The sequence below is a fragment of the Alexandromys fortis genome, unplaced genomic scaffold, assembly GCF_014885135.2.
Source record: "Alexandromys fortis isolate MF-2015 unplaced genomic scaffold, M_Fortis_MF-2015_v1.1 scaffold_303, whole genome shotgun sequence".
In the NCBI taxonomy this organism is placed as follows: Eukaryota; Metazoa; Chordata; class Mammalia; order Rodentia; family Cricetidae; genus Alexandromys; species Alexandromys fortis.
In genome coordinates, this window is record NW_026068181.1 from 715737 (window position 1) to 736210 (window position 20474).

The 20474-nt window shown below is 42.3% G+C and overlaps 4 protein-coding genes across 5 annotated transcripts in view; all 4 read right to left on the minus strand.

Annotated features, from left to right (window-relative positions):
- LOC126492642 (tripartite motif-containing protein 30A-like) overlaps positions 1 to 13157 on the minus strand; it is a 361486-nt gene extending 348329 nt beyond the window's left edge. Inside the window, exon 1 of the mRNA XM_050129185.1 lies at positions 13057 to 13157. The gene's annotated coding sequence lies outside the window, so the exon portion shown is untranslated. The remainder of the gene's footprint in view (positions 1 to 13056) is intronic.
- LOC126492637 (tripartite motif-containing protein 30A-like) overlaps positions 1 to 13220 on the minus strand; it is a 399822-nt gene extending 386602 nt beyond the window's left edge. For both annotated transcript variants that reach the window (XM_050129176.1, XM_050129173.1), the window contains exon 1: positions 13124 to 13220. The gene's annotated coding sequence lies outside the window, so the exon portion shown is untranslated. The remainder of the gene's footprint in view (positions 1 to 13123) is intronic.
- The window catches only part of LOC126492678 (tripartite motif-containing protein 30A-like), a 102393-nt gene that overhangs the window by 62931 nt on the left and 18988 nt on the right, over positions 1 to 20474 (minus strand). The window lies entirely within an intron of this gene.
- On the minus strand, positions 1737 to 13202 carry LOC126492638 (tripartite motif-containing protein 30A-like). The gene is made up of 8 exons (XM_050129178.1): positions 13057 to 13202; positions 8297 to 8780; positions 7529 to 7624; positions 6750 to 6980; positions 5185 to 5207; positions 3306 to 3406; positions 3016 to 3042; positions 1737 to 2771 (listed from the first exon to the last, which is right to left on the minus strand). Exons 2-8 carry the CDS (start codon positions 8714 to 8716, stop codon positions 2173 to 2175), a joined length of 1497 nt encoding a protein of 498 aa, XP_049985135.1. The 5' UTR covers positions 8717 to 8780; positions 13057 to 13202; the 3' UTR covers positions 1737 to 2172.

A 20474-nucleotide genomic window follows, 5' to 3' on the forward strand; every position in this document is an offset into this window, starting at 1 on the left:
TGATGCTTTTACCATCAGAGCCTTCTAACACATGCAGATTTATTTTCTCACACTGACTTATAGTATGTATGTACTCTCTATAGAAAAAATTAAAAACAACAAATAATAAGAAAAAACAAACAAAAACAAAAATCCCATAAAGCATAGGCTTTTGAGGTTGCTATTCAGGGTTACACTTCTATGTGGAGTGGCAGGATTAGAACCCAGGTACTCTGAACACAGTCTTAGTGTCTTGACTGAAGTTTTTTGTCCCACTTGGTCCTTAAGCCATTTAGTCCCAAAGAATCACACAGAGGTCTACATTAGTCATAAACTGATTGGCCCATTAGCTCAGGCTTTTTTTAATTTATTTATTTCTTTATTAATTAATTAAAGATTTCTGTCTCTTCNTCAAGTCCCCCTCCCTCGTCAGCCCAAAGAGCAATCAGGGTTCCCGGCCCTGTGGGAAGTCCAAGGACCACCCACCTCCATCCAGGTATAGTAAGGTAGCTCAGGCTTCTTATTACCTAATTTTTATAACTTACATTAGCCCATAATTCTTATCTGAGTTACCCACGTGGCTTGGTACCGTTTTTTGGCAAGGCAGTCACATTTTGCTTCCCCTGAGGCTGGGTCACGACAGCAGACTGTACTTCCCTCTTCCCAGCATTCTTGTTGCCCTTCCTCTACTTCCTGCCTTGCCACTGGCCAATCAACATTAATTAAACAAGTATAAGAAACAAATCTTTACAGGGTAAAACCATTGTTCCACAGCATTTGTGTTTATTATTATAGGTATTTTCTTCTTAGGTTTTGATGAAGCACGGCATTGTGGTTAAATTGACCTACACCTAAGGGCTCATTCCTAGGCTAAAAGGAAACACCTACATGTAATTTTCAAAACTAATAGAAGAGCTGGATAGGAACTTTGTAGTTGGAAGCTGCTTGTTTGTTCCTGGCTGCCCCGACCAGAATAATCACGCAGAAGTTATAGTAATTATAACATTACTCGGTCTTTTAGCTCAGACTTCATATTAACTAACTCTTACATCTTAAATTAATCCATTTCTATTAATCTGTGTATCACCATGAGGCTATGGTTTACCGGGTAAGGTTCAGGGCTTCTCTTTCCTTTGCCAGCTCCATGGCATCTCTCTGATTTCACCTTCTCTCTCTCTCTCTCTCTCTCTCTCTCTCTCTCTCTCTCTCTCTCTCTCTCTCTCTCTCCAAATATATATGGTCTATTCTGGCTACATTCTGCCCTGCCATAAGCCAAATCATCTCCATTCATTAGCAATAAGAGCAAGACATATACAGAAGTACATCACATATCATGACTTTCTGTCATCTTTTGTCAGTGACAGAGGACTGGGGTTGTGGAGACTTGGCAGAGCTGAGACAAGTGGCTCAGTAGCAGAGCACCTCCTCAGCATGCACAAGGCCCTGGCTTCCATCTGTGGCACCACAAAACAGGAAGTGCATGTTAGCTGTGGTCTTACCACATCTCATGAGGAAGAGACATTGTCTTTGGGAATTTGGGAAATGATGAACTATTATTTTCTTGTAAACAGACAAGCAATTGGATCAATGAAAAGAATCCATACTGGTTTGCATTGAGAAGGGAAGGTTATTAAAATAGAAAGACCAAAGGGAGTGCTAGTGCTCACTTACTAGCGCAAGGTCATCTGATATGGCTGCAGGGAATGGAAACAGTCTCAGATTGAGGGACCACAGCAAGATAAAGGCTGTCACAATTTTATTGAGAGCAATCAGACTTTTATACCTTTATCAGAAACAGATCATAGTGGCAATTGCCAGGATCAATGCAATTTGCTTTTCAGGTTTACAGGTTACACAGGGTACTCAAGATTAATGCCTAATACCTATTGTCCTGTCAAATTTCCATGCTTCCATGACTATTAGGGGGAACAAACAGAGAATGCAATATAGCCTGAATGTTTCATTCCTGAATGAGTGCATTTATCTCTTGGGTATAGGAAGGCACAGTGTACCCCAGGAGCCACGGACTCTAACATGAAAAACCTATGACTCATGCCTCTCTAGGCAGCTAGGCCAAGGCAGTTTGATGGGTCCCTGTAAGCAAAGACAGAAAAAAACGTTAAAATGATCCCACAGAGCTTCAACATATGAGATTCATCAGACCTGTGACACTGTGCAGATATGGGGAAGGGCTTAGGAGGGCGGCCCACAGACTGTCAATGGCTCTGAACAACCCATAGGATTAAAATATGGATAAACCGCATTAGGGAAGTTCGGTTTACAGAATCTATAGATGAGTGCTCCACGGTTGGAAACATCATAAAATGAGAGAGTGCAAGCTTCACAATCCAGGAAAACTCCAACACGAGTGGGAGGATGAGTCAGAGAGAGGAGCAAGACACTGGCCTTGTGGGTTACAGAACATTCATCAAAGGCATTATATACAGACTTGTTCATCATCCCTATAACCCAGTAGCCATATTTGGGCTGATAATTTACATGTTGGTTAAGATAAGATTTATATTTGACTTTGATGCCTTGTTGATTCATTGAAGGAAGCTGGGGTTTAGCACATATTCCATCATTTATTCCCAGGAGCCAGGCATCACATCTAGACACGTCTACTTCCCAGTAATGTTTCCCTGAGCGCAGAGCTGGAAACCCCAGGACACCTAAATCATAGGACTCAGAAACTTGCAAATTTCTTCCATGACCACTTGTATGTGATATTTGTCTTTTGTCCACATTAATGACAATGTTTTTAATGTTGAGTTGACGCAGGATCACGTGAACTGCAGAAAAATAAAACATAAATTAAGAGTCACATGAGAAACAGTGTACTGCCTTATTTGTGATTTAAGTAGAGAGGCCTGAGAAGAAAGTGAGAGGGAATTTGGTAGAGCCATGTTTAAAGTCAAAGAGAGGCAGATGCTGTGCATACTGGGAACAGTAACATAAAACGTAAGTATTTGTAGAGAAATAAACTCTGATAAAGACATTAAGATGAGAGAGGCTGATGGTGGGATTTCTCCTTACCCCAGTGGTGCTCGGCATCCAGGAGCTCTGAAATGATGAAAATGCACAGCATTAAATGCAAGCAAGGGAATCAGAACATTAAAGTCAATGTGCTCTGCAGAGTGGGGGAAGGTCTGGAAACAGTGACATGGGACGGGATGAATGATGCTGTCCATTATATACGATGACATCACTGGGACACACTATCTGATCTTCTACCCATGATCAGAGACATCACTCTCTATCCAGAGAGTACAGCCCCAGCCACCCCTAGAGTCTCCCAGTTAACCACAGAATGTAGTTGCTCTCACCTTGAAACACTTGCAGTCTGCCCTTCAGATCCGGAGCTTGGAAGATCTTTCTCTCCTTTCTAGGGGCCATTTGGGGCTGTTTCAGTTTTAAATTCTGACTCCTAGGGACAAAAGATTGAATTCCACATCTCAGACAGTGTGACCTCTGACCACCATGGACTCCCTGTCACTACCTATCATTCTAACCATAGTGGTCCTGGAGCTCTCCTGAGAATTCTGAACAGGGAGAGAGCAGGTAGATACTAACTCTGCAGATGTGAGATACACACTCATGACCTGTTCCGCTTAATTCCTATGTGATGTTGGGAAAACCTTACTTCTCTGGAGCTGAGCTCCTTACTTGTACAACCAAAAACTTGATCCCTGAGTTTGTATTTTTCCCTCCTAGGCTCTTAAGAAATGAAGAATTTTCGGATTTTAAAACAAATCAAACTTAGGCGACTAAAAAAATCTTATGTGGGCTCGGAATGGAGTCAGAAGCCTTTAATCCCTTTACTCGGGATGCAGAGGCAGGTAGATCTCTGACATCAATGCTAGTCTTGTCTATAGAGTGAGTCCATGTCCGTTAAGGCTACACATAGAAACCCTGCCAGAAAAACAACAACAACAACAGCCAAACAGATCAACAAAAGCAAACAGACAGTGAGACACAAATAACAAAGAAAAAATAAAAGAATAGATAAATAAGTAAATTTCTGTTTTCCAGGACCAACTAAAGTCAGGGTACAGAAGCTGCTCCTGGGTAATAGAGTCATGAGTGTGGAGAACCCACTGTAGAAAGCCAGGACTTCAAACACTTTCGTAAATCTGGACACTCTTGGCCAGCTTCTCCCTTTTCAGGTTCCTTTTTAAGAGATGACAGTTTTTGAAAAGAAGACTGAAATATCAAACTAATGCTGATACTGAATATCCAGACCTCAGTACAAGGCAGTCCCAGTCACTCAGTAAGTTGTGTCTGCCCCTTACCTGTCCTTAGTTGTTGCCTGACCTTGGAGCCTGACCTCAGTCCTAGCCATAGGGAGAAGCCAATCAGAACCCAGCAACACCTGACCCCACAGGGCAACGACAATCAGAAAGGGACAAACAAAAGTAGATGTCCTCATGCTGAAAATCAATACTTCAAGTTCTTATGGCTTGAGCCAACCCCAATTGTGTAACTATTTTATTTTGGAGGGCTTGGGTTTGTAGCTATGAGTGCAGGTTTGGAATTATCCAAGCCCTTCTCTTTTTGCCTGGCCACCATACCCTCTCCCCTTTTTCTTTTCCATCAATTTTGTCTCTTGGTGGTATTTTGGAGATCAGGTTTTGGACACAAGATCTTATGTTTGCTGCCGACAGTCTGGTTGTGCCTCTTTACACACAAGGGCACAGCTTTCCAGTCTTTTGAAGTGTGTGGTTCACACGAAGAAGTTGTGCTCAGTTTTCTATCCCCATGAGAAATACACAGATCCACAGGAATTTTTCCCAGTTTACAATTCTGTGAACCCTGCAGACAAGGAACACATACCCTATCTAGGATAAATCTGTGAATCAAGTACCTGTGAGCTGCAGACAGAGCCAGACATAAGCACAGAGCACAGACAGAATGATGGAACCACAGGGAGTCTGAAAGATCCTGTGGCTCCATTTGCCTCTTACCACTGCTGAGCCTGACTCTGTGACTCCCCTTACACAGATCCCCAAAAAAGAATCAAATCTGTCCCCAATAGTTACAAAACAGTAAGAGGCTGCCTTTTCCCACCTCCTCCTCCTTCTTATTGGAACTTCAGTATAACATTTGTCTAAATTCCTCCAAACCTATGAGGCATACATTTCAGCTGAATACTAAATCATTCTCAACAGACAATAGGACTGTTCATCCCTGTCAGCCCAAACATACCTTGTTAAAATGCAATTAACACCCTAGGGGGAAAAAACATAGTTAATAGCATGTACTGAATGTTCTTGTAAATCCTGGTCACAGGCTCACTGGGTACAGAGACAAAGTCAAAAGAGAATTAAGGCCTGTTACCCACAGTTCTCTAAGTCATGATATGCACACGATGCATGGCTCTGTACCTGACTTATATGTAAATTAATAGACTATTTTCTGTCTTGTACTATAAGACTTTGGAGAACAAAGATGAATAAATTATCATTTGAAAGTTTACATAGGATTTACTGTGCATACAACTAAACACGTGGACAATGACACCATTTATGCTCCATATTAGCCCTTCATCACTTAACTTAAAACTAACGTGTCTGAGAAGCTGATTTCTACATTATTTTAGTCATTTAGGCACAATTTAATGTGTTCGGAATGAAGAAGATTGTCTGATCCTTACATCCAATTAACCGTATCTCTTGGTCTCTTTTTTCTCTTTCTGATGTTGGATTCCCCTCTCTATTATGTGAATATGTTTTATTACCATTGGTTAAAAAAGAAACTGCTTTGGATCTATGGCAGTGCAGAATAGGGCAAGGCAGGAATTCTAAGCAGAGATAGAGGAGAAAGAAAGGTAGAGTCAGGGAGATGCCATGTAGCTGCCAAAAGAACAGCCACCCTGGAACCATACTGGTAAGACACGAACCTTGTGGTAAAATAGAACGCAATAGGAATTGGTTAATTTAAGATGTAAGAGTTAGTTAATAAGAAGCTTAAGCTGTTGACCATGTGCTGTAATTAATACAGTTTCTGTGTGATGATTCTTGTAGAGTATGTTGGCTGCAGTTACTACCTACGTTAACTAGCTTAGTTTAGCCAGATATGTCTAATTCTATTTAATATAGGTTATAAATGAGAGATAGCAATAAAAATTAAATCAATACAATGGAAACCAATAAATTAAATGTGTATGATAAGTTACCAGAACTACTAAGATCTATAAAATTCACAACAGAGATGAAAGAAACGAATTCCTACAGAGATATTCATTACCAGAATATGCCTTAGGTTTAAAGTGTTTAAAAATGCAATAGTGATAAAATATAATACAAAGATTATACTTGTAAAGATAGAGAAGACACCTTTCATCTCTGCAAAGAAAACAATGGAAGAAACACTCTCTGAGATCTTGGGTGAAAACTCCCCTCCCTCTGGCCACATCACTGAATCAGAGGCAGTGGGGGTGAAACTCTCCAATTATCAAATTCAGATGAAATGACAAATTACAGTTGAATATCTTTCACGCATGCTCACATTGCAGTCGGATAGTAACTACCTATGATGCAACAGATCTCTCAAGGTTCTGCTACTGTACTGTATTTAAAAACTAAAACATGCAATTTCCTTTAGCATTCCATGTGAGCAATAACTTCCCAGTCTCTGAGATTGATGCAGGAAAGAGTTCTGGGAGAGCCCAGAGAGCCCTACTGGCCTCCCCGGGGAGATCACAACAGCACAGAGGGAGGGAAATGGCTTCCAGGTGTCCTGACTCTCAGATGCTGGACCTGCAGTCTTACCTGCAGCATCTCTATGGTTGAGCACACAAACTGATGCTCCAGATCTGAGATAAGGTCTCTCACTGACTCCCACTGCTTCTCCAGCTCAGTTTCAGAATCTTTCAGGATGTCTAGGATGTCTTCCTTCTCTTTTATCAGCTTCTCCACCTCATTCTTCTCCATGGAGTCCAGGAATTCCCGCAGTCCTTTAAACTCTTTCTGAACATTTTCTACCTCACTCTGTATTTGGTTCTTCAGGGATAACAAAACCGAGAGTTATTCAGACTGTCCTAATGGGACTGAGAGACAGAAATCCACTGTTCTGATAAGGAGTTATGGAAAATGAGCTTGAGTAGGCAAGGTCATTCAAGGCAAATTGGGATACAAGGCTGTGGCTCAGTTTTCACACAGCTGTCCCCGACTCCTATTCCTGCCTGTTTACTCCTGATCCTACCTCTGAACCCCTGAGAGAAGCAAACTCCAGGAACAGAACCATAACAGTTCCACAGTTCCAAAGCATCTTCCCAATGATCACAGTTTTAGGAAGCACCACAGGAGCGAGTCCCAGGACTCAGTGCCATTCTCACCAGGCCCGCATCATGATGTCAGCTCCTCACACAGCCAGGCTCAGCTCTGATGCATTCTCTGTGCAGCCCCAGCTCCAAGGGAATAGGCAGAGAGGACTAATCAAGGCCTCTTGTCCCCATCAGCCTCTAGGAATTGAAGAGCCAGGGAGCTTCTTTCCCAAATCCCTCCCATGCGTCAGGCTAACTCCCTTAGTAGGTAGGGTCCCCACTTGCCTCCCAGGTAGTTCTCTCCTTTTGAAGGTCATCTTTCCAGTTCTCTAATTCTTTCCTGTCTGACATCAGTTTTTGCTGAGCCACCTGGAGCTTCCCCTGTGGGAGAGGAATTGCAGCAGAGTCAAGCTGTGTGCTTAGTAGGACAGCTGCTTTTAGCCAAAGGCCAAGAAACCCTTCTGGAAGGTCCGGAGGTCTAAGACTGTTCTCTTTTTAATATCTTGTGCCATGATTTATGCACATAAAGTAGGTAAATCTTCATCTTCAGCTCAATCCATTCTTGTATTTACACACACAAGCCCCATACAGACAGACACAGAAATCTCTCTCAGTCAATCATCCCACCAAGTACACACCTGTCACTTTGATTTTGGCATCAGAAAACTGAGGAAACTTTTTTAGCTCCCCTGGTCTTTCCTATAATATATACACGCATCATAAGTCCCACAACTGGCTCTCCAATTTTTTTTGAACCTGAATCTTATTATGTAGCCCTGGCTGTCCTGGAACTCCTCTGTAGACCTCCATACCCTCAAATTCATCAGCAATCAGAATTCTGGAATTGAGTCATGTAACACTACACAGGACACACAGACACTCTCCTCACTGCCGTATGCCATTCATTTACTAGCCGCACTGTTGAGAGTTACGAGACTGAATTAAATCGTATGAATGAACCTGACATGAACATTGAAAAAAGTCTACACAAAGTGGAGAATTCCCATCTGTTACTGTGTCCTGCTCTGTGTCCCACACCCTCCCATTTCGTACCTCATACTCTTTGACCACCTCTTCAATGAGAGCTGTTTGGTGACCACGGTGATCCTGAGATCTCTCACAAAGCCAGCAGATGGCCACCATGTCCTTCTCACAGAAGAGCTGGAGTTTCTCTCCATGCTTTGCACAGACATTCACCTTCTGCTCCTTCTCTGGGCTGGACTTGAACTCCTTGAGCCGCTCCACTATGTTAGTCATATGCCAGTTAGGCCTCAGATTCCCAAACAGGTAACTATCTCTGCACACAGGGCAGATGCCCTCCCCTTCTCTGTGTTTGTTGGACTCATAGTTCAGTGTGATGCAGGCTCGGCAGAAGCTGTGACCACAATCTGCATTCACAGGCTCCACCATGAGGTCCAGACAGATAGGACAGGTCACCTCCTCCTTGACCATCCCCAGGACTGATGAGGCCATTGTTGCTGTGATGCTGAGTCTGTCTCTCTGTACTCCTGACACTTCTGCTCAGGTACCTGAGTGACTGGGATAATGAGAAGGGGGACAAGTGAGAAAGGGAAAATCAGTACTGAACTGTGAAGAGATCAATGAATGCCCTCGATGATAAGGGAAAAGTACAAAGGAGAGAAATACGGAGAAAAGTTCAATGACATGGCAAAGCAGAATGCTGTCATCCTTTCAAGTTCTCTGCTATATTTCATCCAAAATGACCAATTTAAGATGCAGGATTGTTATTTCCTTCCACTGAAGACCAGGAAGATCGTGTTTTGTTCCATCATTCTCATGTAACCAACCTTCTTTCCTTTCTTTTCTTTCCCAGGACAAAATCACATCTTCAGTGTTACAAGCATCAAACTACTCACTTCTCCCCCAACTGTACTTCGTCAACACCAGTCAGTGTGAGCCTTTGATCCTCTGCTTACCAGTCTCTTACCACAGAGCCTGGTGCTGATGTGGAGTGTACACAGCCCATCTCCTGATGCACATAAGCAACGATTTTTCTTATTGTCTAAGAGTGCTTATTACTCTGTAGAAGACCCTAGTTGACTTCCTGGCACCCACATGAAGCAGGTTACTGCTACCTGTGACTCCAGCTTCAAGGAATCCACCAGCTGTGACTATCCCAACTATCCTTTCAAATGTGTATACACATAGGCAGGCCCACAAATATACAACTCAAAACAAAATGAAACTTAGTTTACTTGTTTTGTTTTCCCTTTTTTCTTTATAGACCAACAGTGTTTGGTTTTTACCGTAGGTCTCTTCGAAACCTAGCCTCTGGTTCTTGGTTACCAATGCAATGTCTAGTATTGGTTCATTCCCTTGGTGCAGCCTTTTGTCAAATCCGACCTTGGTTGGCTACTGCCACCAGTTCTGTGCCACCATTGCACTAGCATATCTCACAGGCAGGACAGACTGTAGTGAAAGTTTTGTGGCTTGGTTGGTGTTTGCATTTCTTTTGGTAGCCTACAGAGGACCTTCATTCACCAGAGAGACTAGAATGTAGAGGTGAAGGCTCCTTGTTGGCACCAGCTCAACTTCTTCATGTTTGGTGAATTCTGTGGGTGTGCTCCTAGGCACGGAGAGTCCACTGTCCTTTTCTAGAGGGCAACCGTTTTGTCTTATAAAGCATGATTAATAAAAACTCAGAGAGAGATACTGAGGTCCAATTCGAAGATCAGAAAAGCAAAACAGCCAGTGACTGGCTCTTACCTCTCCCTCAGCCCTAATTGGTGATCCTGCCTCCAGAGATCTCAGTATGAGCCTGAGTCTGAGCTATCACCTCCTGTTTTATAATCCTCTTTAATTCTGGGTTTACAGGCAAGCACAACTACTGCCTGGTTTTTATGGCAAACTAGTGTGGTTACTCTGATTAAAGATGTATGCCACTGTTGCCTGGTAAGTGAGGCTGACTGTTGGTGGGAATCGTTTGCTTTCTAAATTTCAGGCAAACTTTACTTATTAAAATACAAATTAAATTCCACTATGTCCAACAACTCTATTGAATGCAATAAAGTCCAACCATTGAAAGCCTTGTTTGATGACAAGCAATTGCCCTTTGGGACTTCACATCCTCCATTAGTAGGAGACCTCATTAGAATTTATTAATATATTTTAATATATTTTTAAATATATTAATATGTTTATTTAATATATTTTAGGACGTTTCCATTGCAGTAGGTTGCTGTATCATCCTTCAAATGCTCCCCCATTCCAGCAAAATTTATCTTTTTTTTTTTAAAAAAAAGATACTAATAAAAAAAACTAGGTTTGTTCAGTTCAAACAATGTGACTACAGACAGAGTGTTTGTTTTGTGGCTGGGGTATGTGATAAATAAGGAAAACTTCATTCTGTGTAGACATCCATTCTATATTCCTAAAAGAGAAGCTCCTGGCTACTCTCCTCCTTGCTACCCTCCCCCAAATTGTAAAAGTGCTATGAGATAAGTAACTGCTTCCTCTGGCTTCAGGAACCCATTTTACTGCTGTGTGAGAGAGCTCCTCACAGCTGAGGGAGTACCAGCAGTTTCTCACTCAGCTACACATTCCACACAAATGAGATCATTGGCTGCCCACCTTAAAACACCCCTCCTCCAGTTCATGTGTGACAAGCCTTTGATTTGTCCTTTAGGCTGTGGTTGTCCTACTAGGAGTAATTAATAAATCCAAGTAATTATAATTTAAGTTGAGTCTGCAGTCTTTTCCTGGTGAATTTGTGCTCTGTAATGTTATGCCCAAATCCGCAAAGTCCCCACAAAAGCCAACAAGGAAACCAAGAGTCCCATATGTAAAAGCAATGAACCTTAATTTTAATAAAGTTTGCCAACTTGATCTCTCTCCATGTCCGACGTATTAGAATAAACGGAGAGCCCCGAGCTCAATTAGAATTGGGTTTTTATAGTAATAAGGTGGGGGTGAGGGGTCTCATAGGTTCAGGACTTCTGATTGGATGACATTTGTCTAGAGTTGTCTTTGTGAATGTGTGCTGGCAGGTAATCCTATCTACAGCTTTGAATGATCTGTTCTTGGGTGGTGGTTGGGTAATCTCAGCTTGTGTTTCCTCCTGCAACCAGGCATTGCTTTTAGGGTAAACTACTGAGACTCAGGCCTCTTATTTCAATTAATGGATGACCAGAGTTCTACTCTGGCAGGTGATAGTGGTTGGAAGTAAAGAACTTTTGGGTGACCTGTCCATTCTTAGCTTATCATGGCTGACCCCTAGAGAAACACGTAAAACATGTTTTTTATTTATTAATTTTTAATTATGTTTACATCCTGACCACAGTTTCCCCTCCCTCCTCTCCTCCTAGTCCAACTCCAAAGCTCTTCCCTTCCACCTTCCCATCAACTCCTCCTCCCATTATGTTCAGCAAAGGGCAGGCCTCCCATGGATGTCAACCAGCCATGGCCTATCAAGTTGCAAGAAAAAGCATTTTTTTTTATGATGAAACTTCAAAGTACTGAAGTCATATGAAAAATGGTTCTTTTTCCAAATAGGCTGGGCAAAGAAGTTGTCCCAGGACTCATTTACAAAGTAGCATTATCTGGAACAACCTAATGTGTATTCACTATATGCTGGCAAGTTTAAAACCTGGAGAACTCTAATGTGTGAATTGTAATATCTCATATCATAGAGCAGTAAAGAGAGTCGATGCCTAAGATCAGGCAGGAGGGGTCCACAACTGATGAAGAGCAGGGGAGAGCTAAGGGAAAGAGGATGGGCTCTTGACAGTTCTCTAAGACAACCTGGACACAGGAGACCTGGCCCGTGTCCTCTGGTGTCTACATTAGCTTGGTTGGAGCTGGGATTCCCTGCTCCCTGTTCTTTTGCAGATCTCAGGTTCTTCCTATCAGCAGACATCTTTCTCTTTATAGCATTAAAATCAGTCAGGAGCTTGTGCTGTTCCGGAAAGGCAGAAATGTCCTGGGGCTGCAGTGTTCACCTGTAATCCCAGTGTCTAGGGAGGGTGGCACAGGTCTGTTAGATCAGGTTAGCCTGGGCTATATACGGGTACCGTGTCCCAAATGAAAAGAAAGGTTGTGACTTCAGTAAGTGTGGGATTCCAGTGTTCTCACACACAGTCTCTTTATTCCCTGTCACCTCCTCTGTCTCTTGGAATCGAATCCTGCGCCTAGTGCAAACTGGAAAGTGCCTGCCAACCCAAGAACACCATTTGGGGCTTTCTTTCTTTCTTTCTTTCTTTCTTTCTTTCTTTCTTTCTTTCTTTCTTTCTTTCTTTCTTTCTTTCTCTCTCTCTCTCTCTCTCTCTCTTTCTTTCTTTCTTTCTTTCTTTTTTTGTTCTTCTCTTCCTTCCTTTCTTCTTCTTCTTCTTTTTTTTTTTAAAGACATTATCTTTTGGATCCGAAGAAATGCCTTGAAGTTTTGATTTTTCTGCATCGTCTTTCTCTGTAGCAGGAATTACTAGTCTGAATTTTATTTAGGCATGGACCAAGGGAAAGGCATGCAAGGGTAATGACCTTTAAGTATCATTAGCAATTCTCTACAGACTTGAGGCTTTAAACAGTTCAAGTAAATGTATGAGAGGCTCCAGAAAGATTGGGACTTCTAATTACAGAGACAGAAGCAAAGGTACCGATATAGAACCATCAGTAAATACACTACTACACAGCAAGACCTACAAGTCCACATTCAGACACCACTCTGACTTTACTCCAACTGTGCAATTTGAAATTTTTCTTTGTCAAGGCCACACCTCCCTCTGCCCTCTAACCCAGCACTCAGCAAGGAGCCAGCATTTCTTCTTTCCTGGCCCTTATCAGTTTCAAATTAAACTCACCAGAACAAAGAGTGTTTTCTTCCAAATTCTGCCCTCTAGATTTGCTCTCAGGCCTTCAGACACCAACCTGGAGATCCTGAATCTGTGGAGAGGAGCAAATGGAGGCCACAGTGTCCTGAGGACTAGGTCCCTAAGTCTGATCTCTGCTGAGTCAGAAGAGAAATAAAAGTTAAGACACTAAGGGCTGAAACTGAGAAAGAGAAACTAAATAACTACCAGCCAATGGGATGCTAGCACATTGGTATCTGGGGTAGTACCATCAGAGGAATTCAGTTCCCCTATGTCAGCTCTGCCTTCTGAACTTCTGACTGTCCCCTATTGTCAGTCTGAACTTCTGAACTTAGGACACAGTGCTACAGGAAGTTGTCAGGTTACTTGTTCAGGCTCATGTTATGATCATCTAAAAATGTCTTGATCCTCTGGAAAGCTGCCCCTATGGAAAGAAAGCCTTCACCATGGAGGAAGCTGCAGTTCAGGGCAGCTGCTAACAATCACTCCTCTAGAGAATCCTGATTAATACAGTGCTGAATCAGGCGTGAGAGGTCAGAACTTGGGACATGAACATGAAGCACAGGGTGGGGAATATTGGTAATGGCCACATCTATTGAAACTTCAAAGTCTGCTCCCAGTGACACACCTCCTTCAATAAAGCAACTCATTTGTTTTATATCCTCTCTGACCTACTGATAAGTGACATAAGGTGTGGCAGATAAGCAGACGTGCCACCACAATTTGAATTTTACTTAACATACTTGTTTTTCCTCCCTCTTCTCCTCTTTGTTTGAAATATGGTCTCATAGTAGACCCTCGTTTGACCTCTGAGCTCCTGCTTCCTCAGCCTCCCCAGTGCTGAAATCGTGAGCTTCTGCTCTTCCTGTTTTAGTTTGATCTTTGCCCTTGTAGGGATTGAGCCCAGGGCCTTGTGAATGCTGGACTAGTGCTCCATTGCTGAGCTAATCCCTTGCTGAAGCTTCATATCTTGAGATCATGAGCCTCTACTGTAAGTCTTCTTTTAAACTTATTACACATATTTACTTAATCTATACAGAATCGAGTAGATAAAATCAGATTCATGTTAGTGAAAAATATCTACAAAATATATTTGAAAAGCAAAACAGAACTGCCTCTTAACAATTCACATCCTCATGAGAAATGTGGGCTGTAGAAGTAAAGCAGTGTGCTTAGCACAAACTTGAGGTTATCTGGATCAATTTTTCAGTTATTTCATCTGCAGTCTGAAAGAGGTAGATTTTTCTGCCACACCTGAGAACTGAATCGTGATAACCAGGTGTGTAATAAAGGCAGTTGCATATATAACTAAAAAGTACTAGTCTCAAGACCAGGAAATGTACTTTTACAAGTCTGAGGAGGAAATGGCCTGATCCAGTGTTGTACAAGGACAGTGGCCTTTTGTTCTGTTCTGGCCGCCCAGCTAACTTACACCCAAAATAACTGCACAGAAATTGTATTAATTAAATCACTGTCTGGTCCATTAGCTCTAGCCTCTTATTGGCCAATTCTTACATCTTAATTTAACCCATTTCTATTAATCTGTGTATCTCCATGCTACTCTGGCTTACCAGCAAGATTTTAACCAGCTTCTGTTTCAGACCAATAATCCATGGCGACTGCCACTCTGCCCTTCTTCCCAGCATTCAGTTCTGTGTTCTTCACCTACCTAAGTCCTGCCCTATCAGGCCAAGGTAATTTCTTTATTCTACCAATATAAGCAACACATAAACAGAAGTAACTCCTACATCATTTCCCCTTTTCTGTTTAAACAAAAAGGAAGGTTTTATCATAGTAAAATTACATATAACAGGTATCAAGCAAGAATTAAAGTTACAATATTTCAATCTATTTATTTTTTATCATAACAATGGAAAACTATAACTATCTACCTATTATTCAACTCCATCAAAGACTCCAGAAGGATATAATATTACCTAAGTAAACAGGAAGTTCATTATAAGCAACTTCCAAAACTGTAGAAATGACAGAGACATCTCATTGCCTCTACAGTCACCAAAGTTCTTTTGTACCATTGGGATATCCATCTTCATAGGCCCATAGTATCCAGCAGACTTTTCCATGAAGCAGGGAATTTCAAAGACAGTTCAGTTACTGTTTTCTGTGTCCTGCAGAATGTCTTGCAGACCCTTTTATAAAGCAGGAACCCTGAAGGATCATCTCACGTTTTGACAAGTTCAACAGTCAATTCTCTGTGGGTTTTGCATGTCCAGTGAAGCAGTTCAGGCAAGATCAGTTTCTTGCCCAAATGGCTAGCAAACTCCATAAGGAGCCTCTTCGATGCCCATCTTCTTCTTGAAGTAGCTGGTGCTGCCAGGAGCAGATTTTTTTTCATTGTCATGAACAGCTCAACATATTAAAACAATTTAAATGCCATATTCTATAGTCTTTGAAAGATATAAATAATGCCTATCTAACTGAAATCTCTCTCTATATATCTAGATAATCTAACATGACTACATGCTTGACTATTATTGATGATTATCCATTAACAACCTATATTTCCTAATTATACATTTTTAAATGAACTACACAATCACAATACCTCAGTCAAGAGCAGAAATATACATATAACAAGATTCACCTTAAATTTATATCAATAAAGCAAGATCCATACCAATGCAAATTATTCATATCTATATCATATCCCCCTTTAAATGCTTTTTCTTTTTTTCTTTCTTTTTTAATTTTTCCATTTAATTATTTACACTTCCTTCCCTCCTCCCAATCTTCTTCCACTCCCCTACATCCCCTCCTCCCTCTCCCACCCTGCTTGAGAGAGGGCAGGGAACCCTGCCCTGCGGGAAGTCCAAGGCCCTCCCCCTACATCCAGGCCTAGGGAGCTGTGCATCCAGATAGACTAGGGTCCCAAAAAGCCAGAACATGCTATAAAAACAAGTCTCACTGCCCTTATCAATGGCTTCTGAGTCAGCCCCCATTATCAGTCACAATCAGAGAGTCTGATTTGATCACATGCTCATTCAGACCGGGTCCAGCTGGATTTGGTGAGCTCCCATTAGAACAGGCACACTGCCTCAGTTGGTGGACCAACCCCTAGCGGTCCTGACTTCTTTGCTCATCTTCTCCCTCCTTCTGCCTTTCCACTGGACCTTGGGAGCTCAGTCCGTTGCTCTGATGAGGGTCTCTGTCTCTATCTCCATCTGTCGCTGGACGAAGATTCTATGGTGATATTCGAGATAATCATCAGCATGATAGTGGGGCAAGGACAGTTCAGGCACCCTCTCCTCTGCAGTCCAAGGACCTAGCTGGGGACATCCTCGTGGACACCTGGGATCCCCTCTAGATCCAAGTCTCTTGCCAACCCTAAAATGGATCCCGTAATGTAGGTATCTTATTCCCTGCACCTATATCTGCCCTTTCTCCATCTCTACCCTCCCACTCTCCCAAGCTGTTGCCAGTCTTTCCCTTTTCCCTTCTCCCCTTTCCCCCAACCTCACTCCCACCCCTGCCCTCACCCCCATGCTCACAACTTTTGCCCTGCAATCTTGTTTGCTTCCAATTTCCAAGAGGATCTATATATGTTTTCCTTTGGGCTCACCTTGTTATTTGGCTTCTCTGGGCTTGTCAACTATAGGCTTAATGACCTTGGTTTATGGCTAGAGTCCACAAATGAGTGAGTACATACCATATTCATCTTTTTGGGTCTGGGTTATCTCACTGAGAATAGTGTTTTATATTTCCATCCATTTGCATGCAAAATTCAAGATATGATTTTTTTTTAACCGCTGAGTAGTACTCTAAAGCATATATATTCCACACTTTCTTTGGCCATTCTTCCATTGAGGGGCATCTAGGTTGTTTCCAGGTTCTGGTTATTACAAATAATGCTGCTGTGAACATAGTTGAACAAATGCTTTTGTAGTATGATTGGGCATCTCTTGGGTATATTCTCAAGAGTGGTAGTGCTGGATCCTGGGGTAGGTTGATCCCAAATTTCCTGAGAAACCGTGACACTGATTTCCAAAGTGGTTGCACAAGTTTGCATTCCCACCAGCAATGGATGTGTGTTCCCCTTACTCCACATCCTCTTTAGCAAAGGCTATCATTGGTGTTTTTGATTTTAGCCATTCTGACAGGTATAAGATGGTATCTCAGAGTTGTTTTGATTTGCATTTCCCTGATCGCTAAGGAAGTTGAACATGACCTTAAGTATCTCTTGGCCATTTGAACTTCTTCTGTTGAGAATTCTCTGTTCAGTTCAGTGTCCCATTTTTTAATTGGGTTAATTAGAATTTTAAAGTCTAATTTCTTGAGTTCTTTATATATTTTAGAGATCAGACCTTTGCCTGGTGCGGGGTTGCTCATCTTCTCCCTTTCAGTAGGATGCCTCTTTTGTCTTAATGATAGTGTCCTTTGCTTTACAGAAGCTTCTCAGCTTTAGTAGGTCCCATTTATTCAATGTTGCCCTATTGTCTGTGCTACTGGGGTTATATGTAGGAAGTGGTCTCCTGTGTCCAGGTGTTGCAGTCTACTTCCCACTTTCTCTTCTATCAGGTTCAGTGTGGTCAGATTTATATTGAGGTCTTTAATCCATTTGGACTTGAGTTTTGTTCATGGTGATAGATATGGATGTATTTTCATTCTTCTACAGGTTGACATCCAGATATGCCAACACCATTTGTTGAAGATGCTTTCTTTTATACATTGTATACTTTTATCTCCTTTGTTGAAAATCAGGTGTTCATAGGTTTGTGGGTTAATATCTGGGTCTTCTATTTGATTCCATTGGTCTACTTCTCTGTTTTTATGCCAATACCAAGCTGTTTTCATTACTGTTGCTCTGTAATAGAGTTTGAAATCAGGGATGGCAATGCCTCCAGAAGTTCCTTTATTGTATGGGATTGTTTTGGCTATCCTAGGTTTTTTGTTTTTCCATATAAAGATGATTATTGTCTTCTCCAGATCTGTGAAGAATTTTGTTGGGATTTTGATGGGGATTGCATTGAATCTATAGATTGCCTTTGGTAGAATTGCCATTTTTACTATGTTGATCCTACCCATCCAAGAGCATGGGAGAACCTTCCATTTTCTGGTATCCTCTTCAATTTCTTTCTTCAAAGGCTTAAAGTTCTTGTCGAATAGATCTTTCACTTTTTTGGTTAGAGTTACCCTAAAATACTTTATGTTATTTGTGGCTATGGTAAAAGGTGAAGTTTCTCTGATTTCCCTTTCTGCTTCTCTATCTTTTGTGTATAGGAGGGCTACTGATTTTTTTTTTTGAGTTGATCTTGTAATCTTCCACATCACCGACGGTATTTATCAGCTGTAGGAGTTCTTTGGTAGAGTTTTGGGGGGTCACTAATGTACACTATCATATCATCTGGAAATAACGAAAGTTTGACTTCTTCCTTTCTGATTCGAATCCCCTTGATCTCCTTATATTGCCTTATTGCTATTGCTAGAATTTCAAGCACTATGTTGAAGAGATATGGTAAGAGTGGAAAGCCTTGTCTTGTTCCTGATTTTAGTGGAATGTCTTTGAGTAAATGTTTCCAAAACACAGTTGGTCACTAAGCCTGATCTCTGGTAAGCCAGCAGAGAAATCAAAGTTCAGACTTTTAGAGTGCTTAAACTGAGAAAGAATCTAAGGACTAACCAACCAATGGGGAGCCACCAGAGCTGAATCTGAGATTCGACCACAAGAAGGAACCAGTCTCCTTGGGTCTGCTGTGCCTTCTAGGAACTTGGGATATCTCTTAGAGTTACAGAATGTGTTCAGGCTCATTCTCAATCACCCTAAAAGATGCTGACCTTTGCAAAAGCTGCCCCTGATGGAATGAAAGCCCTCCCCATGGGCTCCTCTTGCACCTGAGCTCCTGGCTGGGTTTTGCTTTGTGAGGCAGGTGTGGCCCTAAGGGCAGGAAAGACAAGGTGAGGACAGAGAACTGCAGTGTCCTCTGGAGCTGGACTTGGGCACTTACAGGATGAGAACAGGGAGGAAGCAGCAGTTCAGGGCAGCTGCTCACAATCAAGATTCCCACCCAGCAGGGACAGGATGGGAGGAGCCCCTTGCAGAGCCCTGCAGAGACACTTCCCACACTCCCAGCAGTGAAACTAGCAAAGCTGCAGGGGCTCTTCAGGTGCCCAGGGGTGTCCTGCAGATTAGGTGTTCTGTTGCTGCCCAGAGCAGGGCCTCTGCCCAATGCTGACCTGATACATTGTATCCCTTCCAGGAATCCCTCCCCAGAATGTCTCCCGCAGGTCCCCCTTTGAGTTAGGATTTCTATTACATTCCTCTAGAATTCCCTCAGCGTCCCCTGAATTAGAAGCTGAACATGTGTAGAGCTGGGAATGCGGTGAATTGGCACAGTGGGTGCCTAGCAGGGTGGAGTCCTGGGGTGGATCCTGAGCACTGTGCACACCCAGGTGTGCTGACACGTGCATGTGTCTGTCTTAGTCACTCTTCTGTTTCCGTGACAAACTGAGGCACCTTATAAGGACAGGGCTTGATTTGGGGCTTGCAGTTTCAAAGGTTTAGAGGTCATGGCCACCACAGTGGGGAGCATGGCAGCAGGCAGGGAGGCATGGTGCTGGGGCAGGAGGTGAGAGGTCACACTTGAGACACAAACCTGAGCCAGAGACAGAGAGACACTGGGAATGCCCAGAATGTATTGAAATCTCAGAGCCCACACCCATGTCACACATACTCCAATAATTCCAGATGTCCTAATCTGTCCCAATCAGTCCCACTAGCTGGGTACCAAGTATTCAAAGATATGAGCCAATGGAGGCAATTCTTATTAAATCACCAGAGGATGCACTGCTTTGGAGCTGGCAGCAGAAGGATCAGGAGCTCAAAGGGCGTCCTCATCAATAGGTGACTTTGATGCCCAGACAGCCTGAGATACATGAGAATTACCTAAAACCAGAAAGGCTGTATCAGGGAAACAATGATGAAGGGGAAGCCCAGCCAATCACCTTGTTTGTAGGGCATGATCCCCTTAAGCTAATATTTACATATAAAATCTTGCAGGTGTGCTTCCCGCTCCCTCTTTGTTTTTCCTGTCCTTTGAGGGAAATCTGGCTTTGTAAGTCCCTCTTTTCTTAACCTTATTAAAGCTGAATATTTATAATAAAGCTAGTCTGGTTAATTCTATCAAACACCCGTCCCAATTTTCAGTCTCACCCCCACTTCTGCACGCCTATCTCATGTGTTCCTTATATTCTCGGATCTACTAAAATATTACATATGAGCCACATGAGATATGACAGCGTAGTCTGAGTTTGGTTTAATGGTGTACTGATTCTTCTGAATTGCTAGTGATTATATAAAATTCTTTACAACTTTTTGTTTGGTTTTGTTTTGGAGCCTGGACATCCCATGCTGGGCTGGAGCTCTCTCATGTTCAGCGTGGTCTCCAGCCGCT